The 15,959-nt window shown below is 35.3% G+C and overlaps 1 protein-coding gene across 1 annotated transcript in view; it reads right to left on the reverse strand.

Moving 5' to 3' along the window:
- Positions 1-489: 489 nt before the first annotated feature.
- Positions 490-15,959, reverse strand: part of LOC306876705 (alkyldihydroxyacetonephosphate synthase, peroxisomal-like) — a 54,107-nt gene continuing 38,637 nt past the window's right edge. The window contains exons 13-20 of the mRNA XM_079428059.1: positions 13,192-13,268; positions 11,394-11,506; positions 10,829-10,898; positions 10,167-10,228; positions 9,538-9,627; positions 8,238-8,337; positions 7,430-7,487; positions 490-1,231 (exon numbers count right to left, since the gene is read on the reverse strand). Of these exons, the coding sequence (XP_079284185.1) occupies positions 1,110-1,231; positions 7,430-7,487; positions 8,238-8,337; positions 9,538-9,627; positions 10,167-10,228; positions 10,829-10,898; positions 11,394-11,506; positions 13,192-13,268 (692 nt within the window). The 3' untranslated portion in view covers positions 490-1,109. The remainder of the gene's footprint in view (positions 1,232-7,429; positions 7,488-8,237; positions 8,338-9,537; positions 9,628-10,166; positions 10,229-10,828; positions 10,899-11,393; positions 11,507-13,191; positions 13,269-15,959) is intronic.

Consider the following 15,959-nt stretch of genomic DNA (forward strand, 5'->3'; position numbering starts at 1 on the left):
TCAATACACAAACTGCACCTCTTAACAGGGTGAATCTCTCAAAAATGTCCAGGTCATATGTCATCTCCATAAGAGAGAGAAACATTTAACGCTTTTACAATAAGGTGACAGACTAGTAAATGCTTTTTTTTTTTTTATTACTGCATTTGTAATTTTTTTTGTGTGTGTATATGTGTGTGTGTGTGTCTGTGTGTGTGAGAGATATATACACACACACACTCTTCATATTCAAAGCATTAAATAATGTTTTCATTAAATTTAACAATGAAATGAACATTAATCAAGATTAATACATTTATTAAAATATATATATATATATATATATATATAAACATTGTATCAGTAAAATTAAGAAATTGATATTCACCCATTTTCATTTTTGTAACACAAATAATTATTTTTAATTAAATTATTTTGATTACTGTAAGATTTTTTTCACATTACCATAGTGAGATCTAACGGGAAATTGTGAATTTTTTATTTTTTTTTAAACCTGTGGAAAAAAACAACCTTAATAGTCCAAAAAAATAAAAATGAAAAATTGGCTATTGTTTTTGTATTTGTTTTCCCTTTTGACTCTGGAGTGAAATAAAAATAGGACATTTTTTTTCAAGAGATTGACCCAAAAAATATATTACACCTAGTTTGACAGATGAATAGAAAAGGCAAAAGTACAGTAAGCAAGAGAGGATAAAAGAGACAGTAAACATTTAGCCACTCAGAAAGAGGAGTGTAAGACAGACAGACAGACAGACAGACAGACAGACAGACAGACAGAAGGCACACTGCTTTAAAAAGCATAACTTAGTCACTGCTAATGTACGAAACACAACAGTAGTGCCGGACACAGAAGTATCCAGACGTTACAGTATCAAAAACTTGTTCAATCAGAAGAGCAATGGGAAGACCGGCGAGACCTGCCACCTCACTACAGATGAGGTCAAAGGTCAAAGGTGACAATAACGCAAGAGGATGGTGTTAATGGGCAACAGAAGAACAGTTTATCGAATTACTGTGCGCACACACCAAGAAACACAGTAATATGAAGTTTAAATCAAAAATGACTAGAAGATAATAGAAAACGCATGAATACAGAGTGTGTTAGTGAATTACAACAGGTTTCTGTTGCCAAAAATGTTCTGAGGGTCCACATACTCCTTCACCGATTTGAGCATGCCGAGCCCCACGCCGGACACGCTCTCTTTCATCCATTCCTTCCGCAGTTTTCCCACTGTGAGAGAGAGAGAGAGAGAGAGAGAGAGGGATTGAGCAGACGTGTGAGAGCGGCTGTAAGCGCTGGATGATGGATGTTGTGGGGTGGGTGGCACTGCTGAAACGCTGAGATATTTTGCATGATGTGATTTATGGAGAGCAGCAGACTATCAAACTCATTATGCTGCCTGCGCTCCCAGCGGAGAGAGAGAAACTCTTCCTCTGTCTGTCTGTCTGTCTGCTTCTCTCGTTTTCAGACTAAATACCACCCAACATACATCAACGTCAACTAAATCATCACACCACTTCAACAAAAAAAATAATCATTAACACATAAATTAACACCAAACAATGTACCAAAACTACTTGTAAGCACAATTCAAAAAACGATATACACTCGATCATAAAATGAACGAATAAAATGAAGTGTGGGTAGATGCCATGGTGTTGCTGTTTTGTGTTGTTTTTAGCATTGCTACGGTGTTGCTTACTGGCTAAAGTCAGAAAAGCCCACTCTATTGATTACCAATATTAAAACCTATAAGCGGATGATTCATTTCATGTTATGGCCGATAAATGGCTGTAATAAATACATAAAAAACCACTCAAAACTAAAACCGTTTTAAATGCTTCAAGTGAATTTAGGCATCACAATATTATATTTAAGTTTGAAATTGAATATTAATTCCAAGATTTATTAAATTGTTTTAAAAGACTATTAAATCATCATTAAATTATCATCAAGTCATTATTACTATTGTTGTTGTCATTATTAAATAATAATTATTATATCATTATTGTGAACTTTAAGTGTTAGATGAAGGAAAAAGTAATCTAAATGCAAAAATAGGGAAAATGAATATAAACAATAACCTAATTTCAGTCAATCCAGATTCATTTAAATGTCTTATCAGCAGAGATTCACACCTGAAATTATATTAATGGATAATAAAACAAACTAATTTCCAACAAAAAATATAATATGTAAGAAACAAAGTATGGGAGGCCGAGTACCTTATTGCTTTTATAAAACGGTTACCACACAATAAAAAATATTAAAACCCAAAATTTATGAATTGAAATGTTACTGTTTTGAAGCAAGTTTGTTAAATGCAGTCCATCCGCTAAAAAAATAGTTCCTGACAGCAACAGTAAACAACAAGAGAATGTTCCGAACATGCCTCATCTTATGGAGCTTAAATAAAAACAGAGAATAGTATCCGCTGTGTCATTTATTTTTTTAACACCATATATGAAATTTTCCTCACACACATACATTTGCTTATCTCTCTTTGCTTATCTTGTCTGTTTTCCGTCTTTTAGTTTTAAAACAGACCGATTCGCGGCACAGCGCGAGTTTGCAAGCGTCATTAGTGTAAACTGATGGACATACAGAATCATACCTGAAACAGAAAACTAATAAATTCAGTAATATTCCCTCCTTACTTCGGAAACTGTAGTCTTTCACATAGACGCACGGCGCACACACATCAACACATCTCCGCGTGAGAAGCGTTTATTTAGACGGAGGGAAGGGCGGGGTCTCAAAATTAAAGATGAAAGATGCAACAAAGCAAGCAGGGGTCACTCATACTTCATTAAATAAATAGCAAACAGTTAATTCTGCTGAAATACATAATACATTAAACAGTTTTTATGCTATTGATTGTTTATGTTGCTAAGGGTGGTTGCTAAGTGTGTTGCTCAGTGAACTTTTGGGTGAAGCGGTCACGCAGCTGCTGACCAATCAGAATCGATGAATTGAACTAAGCATTTTATAAAATATAATATAATATTTCTCCCACATCTTTAAAACAATGACATGTCCTTTTTGTTTGGTTTGGTTAGTGTTTGGTTAATATAATACCACACAACACATTGTTTGCAAGAGCAATTAATTAATTGTTAAATCGCTATAATTAAATCATTATTGATATTGCTGGTGTTGTTAATATTATGATGTAATAATTATTGTTGTTGTTTTTAAATATGAACTTAGTGTGTTGAAGGAAAATGTACTCTAAATGCAAAAATAGGGGAAACGAGGAGCATGATCAATAATTCAATACCAGCCAATACAATATATTAAAAAAAGACATTCCCTAGATATGATTCACACCTTTATGTTTCTATATTTAAAAAAAAGTCCAAAAAAGATAATGGAATTATAAAATATATTATTTTTAAGATTAATTTCCCAGATCATTAAAACAATGACATGTCCTTTATGAGTGTTTGGTTAATATAATACCACACAACATATTGTTTGTTAAATAAATTAAATCATTAATTATTAAATCATTATTGATATTGTTGGTATCGTTACATTATTATTATTATATAATTATTGTTGTTTTAAAATATGAATTTCCTGTGTTAGATGAAGGAAAATGTACTATAAAGGCAAATATAGGGGAAATGAGCATGATCAATAATTCAATACCAATACATAAAAGAGGACATTTCCTAGATATGATTCACACCTTTACTGAATGTTTCTATAAAAAAAAAATTTTTTTTAAACATTTATTGCATAATAAAAATGAAACCAATGTCCAAAAAAGATAATGTAATTATATAATATTGTTATGATTTCTTTCCCCAGATCATTAAAACAATGGCATGTCCTTTATGAGTGTTCAGTTAACATAATACCACACAGCATATTGTTTGTGAGAGCAGCAGTTTAGGGAACCTTGATGTCCCTGTCTCCTCTCTCTCTGTGTGTCACACGCTTAATACGATTGATAAGCGAGCACACGGTATTTCGTCATAATACGTTACTGTTTGAGAAGGGGGCGGGGTTTAGGGCAAGGGCAGCTCACTATTGGCGACACCCCAACCCAGGACTCTCTCATACATATGAAAATAGGTCTTGCGGCGACAGAGCCAGTCACCTCACACGAAAGAACAGACGCCGGCCCACCGAACGCACAAGCAGCCAATCAGGAGGGGTGCACATCGGCCCCTCCTCAAACCCCCAGTGGTGTATTTGTGTCTCTGCTGGGCGACAGACAGAAACAGAAGGAGGCATGACTGCATCATTGCCTCCATCACAGAGATAATTTACACATCTATCATCTCACCATCAGCCCATATTCCCGCGCTCTCTTTCTATCACTATCCTGTCACTATTCATCTCTCATAACCACTTCCCCACAGCTGAGACATGCAATAAACTCAAGCCAGAGACAAAAGCATAGGTGTATGTCCAATAACGGCTGAATGAAGCGGAAGCGGTCTGAGTGTGTTTGAGGCTGATGCACTCGTTTGCCCTATAACCCCTGCTGTTCACCTGCACAAACATGCGCATGCTGTTCGTACACCTACGCTGTCTTCAGGCATGCGTTTACACCCCTTGTGCTCTGAGACTCTGCCATCAGCTCAGAAGAAAGCTTTAGGCATGTCTGCATGGTGCCAAACAAACAAACCCGAAAACCAAAACTCCTGCTGCAAAGTCCAACAAGAATTCATCTTGTCTGGGTCACGGCACCAAATAAATAAAAAAAATAGAACGTCATACTTCGTAGCGGTTCCATTAGTCTAAAAACATATGCTACTAGGAATGTTGGGTGGCAGAGGTGATTATTGTTCTTGTGAGCGCTGGAATGTTTTATTCATTTTAGTGAATCGGTTAATTTGGACAGTTCATTTCACAACTCACAAATGATTCACAGATTCAAATCATTTTTAGATTTTTTGAGACATGACTTTCATAATATAGGAAACCATATTTTTTTGTAGCGAAATAAATGTTTAGTTAGTTCTCTTTGTTAAGATTGCTAGTTTTTTTTGGACAGTTCGATTCAATGAACCACTTACACAAATGATTCACTGATTTGAATCATTACTTTCAAAATGTACTTTCAGATGCCCTTTTTTATAATTATTTTTTATTAGTTTTGTTTGTTAGGTTGATTAAAGTCAATGAACACACAAATGACTGATTTTTTGAGAGTTTTTGTAGTGAAATACATGTTCAGTAAGTTCTGTTTGATAGGGTTCCTAGGCTCATTTGAATGAACTTTTCAGTTACACTAATGATTCGGTTCTCTTTGCTAATGTTGCTAGGTTTGTTTGGACATTTCAATTCAATAAACCACTTACACAAATGATTCGCTGATTTGAATCATTACTTTCAAAATGTTCTCGAAAGCCCTTCTTTTTTGTAGTGATTTTTTTTCTTTTTTAGTTTGCAAGGTTTGTTTTGTTGTTTAATTTCAATGAACACACAAATGACTCACTGACTCACACGCATAAAAAAACAAACAATATACTGATTCATTTGATTATTACTTCCAAAATATTAAAGGCAGTTAAATAAATGTTTAGTAAGTTCAGTTTGATTAGATTGCCAGGTCTGTAAGGAAAGTTCATTTCATTGAACTGCTTAAAGCTTAATGATTCAGCGATTCATTTGAGTCATTACTTATAAAATTGCGTTCTGGTGCTCTACGGCTGCCACCGCATCACCCAGGCGGATGCTGCACACTGGTGGTAGATGAGGAGATCTCCCCTTACAATGCAAAGCACTTTGAGTGCCTATAAAAAAATGCAACATATTATAATTATTATTATTAAAATATTCTCAGAATCCAATAGTTTTCTAGGGTTGCTACGTTTGTTTGGACAGTTCAATTCAATGAATTGCTTTATAAATGATTCACTGATTCATTTGAGTCATTACTTTTAAACTGTTCTCAGAATCCTTTCATTTTTGTAGGGAAATAAATGTTTAGTTAGTTCTGTTTGCTAGGGATAGTTTTTTTTAACTAATCCATAGTGTTAAGTATCAATCACCTCCCAAAGTTATACAGTCAGATGACTGACAAATGCTTTGCAAATTGGTTTGACCAAATCATTAAAAAGGAGTCAGTAAAAAAAAAAAAAAAAAGACTCATTAACGAATCAGAAATCATTACTTCTGGTAATTTCTTTCCATTCTCCATCTTGCTCTCCCTAACGGCTGTTTCCATGGCCTCTCTTTAACCGTTTATCTTTAACAGAGCAGCAAATCTATTTTAACTGTTTAATGACGTCCTTTTAAAGTGCAAAGGGCATCTTTTTGTTAGTTTAGTTTGCTTAGATGTGTGTACACATGGCCAACGCGTAACAAAGAAATTGTGTGCTTGAGTTCAAAGCGAGTGGCGGTCTGGCAAACGTGCTTGGTTGCATTCACAGCTCTGACCCGCGGTAAACACAGGTTAGTAAACTGTGCCTTTCTCTCCTGCGCCCTCCCACCTCGCAAGCCCATACTACATCTGTTTTTCCAGATACACACACACACACACTTCATTTGTCATGCTGTGATTGTGTGTAGACAAAAGGGCCTGTCGGCAGGCAGATAGTACCGCAGTACCGCTATTAATCACAATTACAGAGCACTCCCCCACCACACACACACACACACACACACACACACACCATTGGCATGGCTTTCTTTCTTTCTTTTAGATCGCAGTCAGGAAAGTTTATAAATATTAGCTCACCATTTCCTCTCATTTTAAAGGTACAGCTCACTCAAAAATGCAAAAAATCACCTGCACGTCATTAATAAATGACTATTTTTCTTTCTTCTGTGGAATATAAATAATCAATTTAGAATCTGATCTTTTCAGTGAATAGATCTGAATAATTCTTCCACAAATCTGATTGATCCAGTTCACAAGTTTAACTCACAGATTCGATTCGGTTGCAGCACGTGACAGCTTACTGGAGGAGAAGATTGTTTAAGACCCCAATCTTAAATTTCTCTCACAAATAATTTTTGAAATATTTTTGGAACTTAATGTCATTTTGAAGCCTAAAACTCACATTTTTTCAGTTATTATTCTTCAGAATTTAGTTTTGTGCTCCACAGAAGAAGAAAAAAGTCATTCAGGTTTTTGGAACAACATAATGGTCAAGAAACAACGAAAGAGCTGTAATCTTTGAGCGAACCAGAATATAGCACTTGACCTCATGTAGGCTACAGTATGAGTGTGTGTGTGGCTGTGATTAATGAGTGTGGTGATGTTTAGCTAGCAGCAGGCGAATGGTAATGTTGATAAGTCATGTGTTTCAGACCCAATAAACCAGGACAAACCACTGACACAAACTCTCCAATTCTCTAAAAAAGCTGAACTGTCTAGACACAGAGTACTGTATATGTTGTGTCCGGTAGAGATCAGAGTGAGGGAATATAATCATTTATTTCAGATGATGTGGTGATATTCACCTCCATGGTGGTGAGACAGACTTCCTCCGTTGGCAAGAATCTCCTCCCGGGCTGCATGCTACATAAAAACAAAAAAAGAAACAAATTGACAATATCTACTAGGGTTGGGAATCGGAAATCAATTCCAATTTCAATTCCACCTATTAATTCCTGTGTGCGCATCTTTTTTTTAGGTGGGGAAAAGGGGCTGTTAAAAATGTATTTGTCTTTGAATCATTCATTCAACAGATTCATTCAAAAACACTGATTCATCCAGCAATGAAACAAGTAAATCTTGAATCATTCCATTCATAAATTCCCTTAGATTTAGTTGTCTAATATTTTTTCTTCAGAATTGTGAGAGAACTGCAACCTCCATTTAAAGAAAAAAAAAAAAAAAAGAATCGTGCAGCTCTATTTTGCACACAAACAACTCTTAATCCAGTTAAGTCCAGTTTTTATGTAGCCGGCAGATTTTTGTTCATGGTATTCAGCAACACTTAAATGTTTTGCAAAAAGAGACACAGAATAAATATGTTTGATATCTAAATGTTTGACCACACTAGAATCGAAACTGGGAATCGATAAGCAGAACCGGAATTGGAATTGATCAAATTCAAACATTACCCCACCCTAATATCAACTTATTTTAAGACAAAAACAGAACCATTTCTTTGTTTTGAATTTAACAGCAGTCCACTAAACCTACAGTTGAAACAGCATATTGTTATGGCTTTAAAATCGAGAAATACATACACAGGTAATTATTGAGGAATACTGTGTTTGTTTAAAGAGTGATGGCTAATCTTATCTTTCTTACTGTACGTACCTCCACTTGTTCATAGACGTGAACTGGCTCACTCAGACCCCGGTAATTAAAGGCAAAATAGAAATACACACAAGCACCTGCATCATACGTCTGTGTAACTCTAGAAAGAGGAAAAAAGTCAAGTTACAATGCTTTCAAGTTCTTCTGGGAAGTTCCTATTTAGAGATGCCCTCAGCAACTTTTTGGCGTGGATGTAGCATCATGCAACAATATTATTTTTCAGTTCGGTTAGATGCAGAAATGTGCCATTAGCAGTCAGCCATGATTATTTTTTAAATATATTGTCCTATATCTATTGTCCTAAAATTTAAAATTACATGAGAGTGCACTAATTATGAACAGTACACAAAATCTATGCGGTGATTTCAAGTTGTTGTGTTTCCTAGAATTAAAAACGCTACGTTAGTAACATTATTATATCAATTAGATATTTCCTGGAAACATTTATAGTCATTCTCCATCAATAGTACACAAAAAGCATGCAAAATAAATTGTACAGTTCATTGTACAATGTAGATGGCATATCTAAAGTGCATGTATCTGCCACTATGATTTCTTTATTTGACCAAGGAAGTCAAAAAGTCTAGGTTCAACTGAAAATCGAAACTGAACTTAGGGCTACACGATAAATCGCATGTGATTATCATGCGCATCTCGTCAGTAAAGCCGGTTCTGTGATTAGTAGTAAATCTCCATCACGTGCTTTCAGATGGAGCGGCATTTAATACACAGAGCCGTAGATCGCTGACAAGCTATGCAATATCACGTTCATAATCGCAGATGAATCGCCTTCGATTATGAACGTGATATTGCGTAGCTTGTCATCTTTTTTGCCCCAAGAAAGACTCAAAAGGAAAGGGAGGGACATTGGCATGCTTTCTATCCAGGGCCTGCCTTTGTGACCCTTGACTTTGTGACAGTGAAAGTTTAAGGACCGTGAGTTTGTGTTATCTGGTTTTGCAGAGGTTAAATGGCCACATCAATCATGTCACACACAGCTGGATAGAGAAAGACAGGAAATGAATGTCTAAATGCACTTCAGCCCAAATCTCCCTCTCTTTCTGTGTGTGTGTGAGACGGTAAAAGTGAGGTCAGACTGAACACTCATTAATCAATATATCAAATTGCGTCAAACTAGATTTTTACAATTCCCCGAAGTTGCCACCAACATTGCTAGGGTCTTGAGGGCAATTTATTAAGCATAATACTATATGTTAATATTCCAGATGATTGCTAGGTGCTTACTTATGGACAGCAAATCAAAGGTCAAAGAGATAGACTTGTGTGTGTGTGTGTATACCTGCATGTGGAGAGTGGAGGGAACTGTACTCCTCTCTCCTTACACTCTCTTACAATCCTCTCCTTCACATTCCTGCACAAGTCCAAAATCCTGAAAGAGAGACAAAAACGATAAATACTGAATGATGTGTGAAGACTAGACAGAAGTGGCCAAAAATTAACCTACCTATTCACCCCTTACTATTACTCGAAAAATGTTAAAAAGAGTGAAATTACTAAAGCTATTAAGACTATTCAATAGCTAACTAAATAAATAAATAGCACAAAACAAAAGAAAACAAATATGCAAGACTCTTGTATATTTGAGCTTTTTGTCTTGTTTCTTCTCACGCTAAACATTCACTCAACCAACTTCAAAAGATGAGTCTTGGGATGCTTTAAGTTATAAAGACTTCACATGCATGTTGCACACAATCTGTACAGGTTCACATGAAGTCTGAAAGTTTGTGTCTTTGTGTGAGGTCAAGGTTTTTCTTTTGACTTTGCGACCTTGAAAGTTTCCCACCTCCACTAAATCATTCAGACGGAGACAACAAAAGCATCCAAGAGAGTGTGGGCAGCAGTGGGCGACAAACAGAAAGTGCACAGTGCAGAAGTGATGGCAAAGCATCGCACTGTCTGAGCATTTACCTGTCCCAAGGCACAGACGTCTCAAACGACTCTCCGATCACATAGTAGTCCATTCCCAAATCCTGCACACGTACACATATGTTACATTAATGGACAGAACTTTACTCTGGGGATTTTAGCTTCTTAATTTAAAACAGCTGTTTTCTATTTAAATATATATTGTAAAATGTAATTTATTAACAAAACTGTATTTTCAGCAGCATTACTCCAGTCTTCAGTGTCACATGATCCTTCAGAAATCAGTCTAATATGCTGATTTGCTGCTCCAAAAACATTTCTGATTATAATCAATCAATGTGATAAATGCTTAATTTCTTTTTTGTAAACTTTTTTTTTTTTCAGGGTTTTTAGTTTGTTTGTTTTTGTTTTGGATTAATATAAAGTTCAGAAGAGCAGCATTTATTTAAAATAGAAATCATTTGCAACATTATAAATTTCATTACTGTCACTTTTGATTAAGATTAATGTATTCTTGCTAAATAAAGTGTTCATTTCTTTCTTTAAAAAACACTAAACAAAACTTACTGAACCCATGCCATGAAAACACACACATTTAGGGTTAGACATAAAAAAATAAGCTTCATGAAGGTGCATTTTTTGAGTATTTTGAAGTCTGGAGTAATTAAGCAGAGTAAATCAGTGTGAGGAGCTTCATAACACACCCGCAGATACGCGATGACAAATGTCAGCATGTAACCCCTCTGACCGTTATCCTCTCCTGCTGCCAGACCCCTAAAATACACACACACATACATACATACAATCACACAACAGAGTACAGGTCACTGGGAAGTGAAGGAGAAAATATAAATTATCAGCACAGTCAATGTTGCAAAAGAGAAATCATGAGGTGTTTGTGGTCCGGTGAACATTTCCTGTATGCACACACACACACAGAAGCAGTGGATCAATAAAGGTCAGCTGTGGGATTCCCCTTCTATCCATCACAATCAGCCTTTAATTAAATATTCTCAAAATCAACACAAGCTTTAACGCAGAAATCATTCAATCTGTTCACTCTTCTCCTCACACACCCATCACTGCCACTGAACGAGTTGTGATGAATGAGAGCGGATGAAAAGACAGAGACAAACACTCGTGCTTCTGTATACAATCAGAGAGATCAGTTAAGGTCAGGGGTCACGACCCTTACTGGTGAAACAGTAACTCTGGTTCCATAGAATCAGCACTGATCAGAAGAACACACTAAAATGAGTGCTTTCTTACCCGAATTTGGCTGCGATGTCGTAAACCTGTTTCTCGTGCTGCAAAACCTTCCCACGATCCCCTTCAAATAACAGCGTCGCGACACACAGGTGGTGCGGGTCGAATCCTTTAAACTGAGAGCGGTATTGCATGATTAGATGACAAAATCTAAATTAATCAGTAGACATTATTCTGAAAAAAAAAAATTGTGACTATTATCAAAATGTATGAGCCTTTGACATTCTCTGCCTCTAAAATTAGTTTTCATTTCTGTTCTTATTTGAAGGCTGCGTGGGCGGGGAAAAAACTGTCACCCAATAACATCATAGCCTACTTTACACAAGGCAATAAGATCAGAGGATAAAAATCAATAGCTATATTTCTTGCTTTGAGGGCAGAATGACTGACCAAGTATTTCAGAGAGCAGAGCGGTGTAACAGCAGCATGGACAAATACTGAAATCCTTCAGTAGCTGTGATGGCAAGAGACGCCAAAAATTTGCACACCTACAGTTCATTATTATGAAATTTTGAAGATAATAAATAAAATGGTAATAGAGTCTTCAAAAATAATTTAATAACAAAAATGGAAGTATGGGAATTATGTGGTGAACAAAACACACACACACACACACACACACAAAACAAAAAACAATATTTTACTTAAGCTTCTTTGTCTGATTCTGTTCACAGATTCAATCAGCCAACTTCATGAAGTGCACCCTGAGATGCTTTAGATGCTCTGCCACTAAAATAAGTTTTCATTTCATATTAAAAACACAACACAAAACAAACCAAATCTAAACTAAATCTTGGGATACTTTTAAATTGTATTAAGTTTATATGTATGCTACACATTTGACTCCTTTTAAGTCATAATCTGCTAATCTGATAATACTAAAAGACAAAATTAGATGACTCTAAAATAAATTTTAATATCTGATTTCATTTCATGGCTGTTTGGACGGGGGGGGGGGGGGGGGGGGGGGGGAAGAATATTAGGATGCAGTAAACAAACAAACAAAAATCAAACCAAAAACAAGAAACATTTAACTTCAAGGCTATTTGAGTGGGATAACAGAATATTACTTTGGTGTGTTTTTGTCCAAAAACACAAAAAATAAATACATAAATGAAAAATGTAAAAAAACAAAAACAAAAATCCCATTTATATTTAAGGCAAGACAAAAAAAAAAAACATTGTTTTTCATGCACCTGTCAATTTTGAGACGTTTGGCTTTTCATGAAGTATTTTTTCAGAATAGTGGAAAGAAAACATCCAAAATTCACCTTTAAGTGTTTCTTTTATAGCACTTTATCTATTTGTGTCCGTAGATTTCAATTACAATACATATTTTTAAAGGCTGTTTTCTCAAAATGAGATTTTGTATAGAAATTAGTTTTGTTCTAGAAATGTATGCAAATTAGCGCATATTTAATTAGATAACCCCTCTTTTGCATATTTCAACATAGCATTTCAGAAAACATTTAATACACAAAATCTTTGTAATTCTTATTGTAATCAATCAACTGTGGTGATATCTATTAGTTTTTTGTTTTTTTTTACCCTATTCACCTGGGGTGTCTCGTCTATAAGGTTCTGATGGTCTGATGGTTCACTCAATCAACATACAATCCATGAGGAACATACTAAGGATGTTTCATTTCAAGGCTGTGTGGATGACTGATGACATCAGTGCATAAAATAAAATCTTGGAAATGCTACCTGCTTTAAATGCAGAATAGTGTGACTGTATTCTAGAGCGCACTGTAAGAGTACCTAAATGTTGTCTTGACGCACATTTACAGTACTTTCTCACCTTTGTGATGTAGAATTTTTTCAACCCGTCCAGGAATGACGTGAATATGGAGGACACTTGTGGCTTGAGTGCATGACCTGTCAAAACAGTAATAAAAACATCAATAAACCTCAGTATTAAGCATGCAATCATTTAGCATTTTTGTGTGCAGTGGAAAGCTTTCCTCGGTTTAAAACAGGAGAAACGAATGACTCTCGTACTGTTCTAATGTCACCAAACATCCCTCAGTTTTGCCCCTTGGATTTCCCAGAGGCCTTTGTGTCAGATTTATTAGCGGTGTGAACAATAGCACAGTAACGACTGGAGACAGAGAGGGAACGCAGTGAGCAGGTTTCACAGGGGGTTTGTCATAAATCATCCTGATAGCAGCTGCTCTGATATGAAACGCTGCTAAATCTCACACAGTCAGAATGACCTCAGAACGAACACTAAATCTCAGATTCATTCAAATCAACTGAAAACTGACATGAATCGTTGTGAGAAATATATCAAACATGCTAGTCATGTCACAGCTGTTGAATTCTGGTTTGTGTTGTGTCCACTCACAGTCCCCCTGTCTCTGGCTATCATGTCCAGTGTGCTATACGGTCTCTCAGTGCTGGGCGCTAATATGATATATACCACGCAATGGTAGAAAGCGGTCATCTGGTTTTGCTACAGTACATCCCTTATACAGTATATTTGCATGGCTATCAGAATTTACACACAAGAATGACTAAAAAATTAAAAACTTGTTATTAAGTAAGACATCTGTTATGTCAGTGAATTTAGTTTCAGTTTGCGGATGCTTTATAACGTCACAACTTGGTGCATTAATAAAAACTCATCTGAGGTATGGTTACAGTGCACACATGAACTATTTAGCAACAGCTTCAATCAATTAAACAAACTCTTTGTACATTTTTAATATATTAAATATCATATTTTTACTCAATTCGTAAAATTAGTTTTCTTTTTTTTTGGTAGTTTTTGCATTTATTATCTTTTTCATCCAATATTTCGCTTTTGCATTTTTGCATCCAAGTAAAAAAAAAATATATATAGTAATAATAAAACATTAATATGAGTTGTAGGTCCTTTAATTCCTTTACGTATTAATAGTAATTCACTAAATTACCCCAAAACAGCCATTACCAGAGTCATGTAATGTATACATTTATTTTCTTGAATTTCATCAATATACACTAGCATTAAAAGAATTTGGGGTCATTTTTATTATTATTATTTTGTACATTGTTTTTTTTTTTTTACAAATCAATACTTTTATTCTGCAAGGATGCATTAAATCGATCAAAAGTGACAGTATTTTATAATGCAGACTCTTATTCTAATCCTAAATTTCATATGGTTTCAAAAAATAAAAGTTTCTTGAGCAGCAAATCAGCATATTAAAATGCTTTCTGATGGATCATGTGACACTGAAGACTGAAGTGATGATGATGAATAAATAAATTATATTTTAAATTATATTAAAATTGATCTAATTTAATTTAAATTGTACTAATATTTCACAATATCTCAATAATTCACAATAAACTCTTTTTACTGCACTGAATTAGGTATATAAATTCAATAAATGAACTAGGGCACTTTACCATGATGTAAAATTACTTTATTCTGAGACATACTTTTTTGGTCACACACTTTGGAGTAAAGTAATGTTTACACGGAATAGATTTTCAGTCATTTCAGTCACATTCAGCCCCAGCGACCGTTAGTTTGTGAGGATTCAAACCCTTATAACACCATTCTGAGATTACACAGCCAATGCATCTGAACGCACCACAACGCTCCTTATAACAACTCATTATCTCCCCTTTCTTCTGGTTGCGATTATAACACAGATATAAAAATAATACAGCCACACTTCTGGGCTTAAAGAATGTGCATGCTGCAAAAACCATTATGATTACAGAGACTGGAGTCTTCATTAAAGAGTCAATACATCTCTCAGAAGTGCACCGCCGATGAAAACAGAGCTGAACAGGAGTTAATGAGATCCCTGGAGACGGGGGAACTTTTTTCAGATATATCTGGCAACCCCTCACAAATTCCCCCACATCTCCGTATGTAACGTTATAAACCTCGGCTGCACTGTGAGCTTAATTGCTGCCAGAGCCATTTTTCATTGTTCCTGAATTATGTGTGTTTGTGCATTTGCTTGCTGCTCAGCTGGTAAAATAACGATCAATTTCACTTTATACGAGGCAGCGCGAGTAGGGGTTCTCCAGAGATAAATTACACCAGACCAAATTAAACCACTTGATGTAATGAATACACAAAACAACAACAACAAGTAATAAAAACCAAAACAAAGCTCTCAAATGCTAAATCTTTCAATTCATCTCAATGGAGTGGAATATGACAACAGATTTAGTCTCTAAAGCCAGAAATGGATTATAACTGATGACTGTGAAACACAGGCTCTCTGTGTTTCTCTACTTCTTGCTCTCAGTTTTCCCATATTACATAACTAGCTCATAACACTCATAATATTCGGTTATGGATATACAGTGTTGTTGGAAATTATGTACCTGTCAATGACTGTACATCACAAAAGAAATAAGAACTAGTCTAACTAAACATTGGAAACACTGTTTGTGATGTCAGCTCATGAATATTAATTAGGGTTTGCGCACAATTTAAAAATGATATATTGATTTTGAAATCAGGTTTCTGGCAGAATAGTTACTTATTGTAAAACTGAAACGTAAACAATAACATTAAGATTGCTGTTTAACTGTTCAATAAACAAAAAAATTATCATA

Source organism: Barbus barbus, assembly GCF_936440315.1.
Source record: "Barbus barbus genome assembly, chromosome: 11".
In the NCBI taxonomy this organism is placed as follows: Eukaryota; Metazoa; Chordata; class Actinopteri; order Cypriniformes; family Cyprinidae; genus Barbus; species Barbus barbus.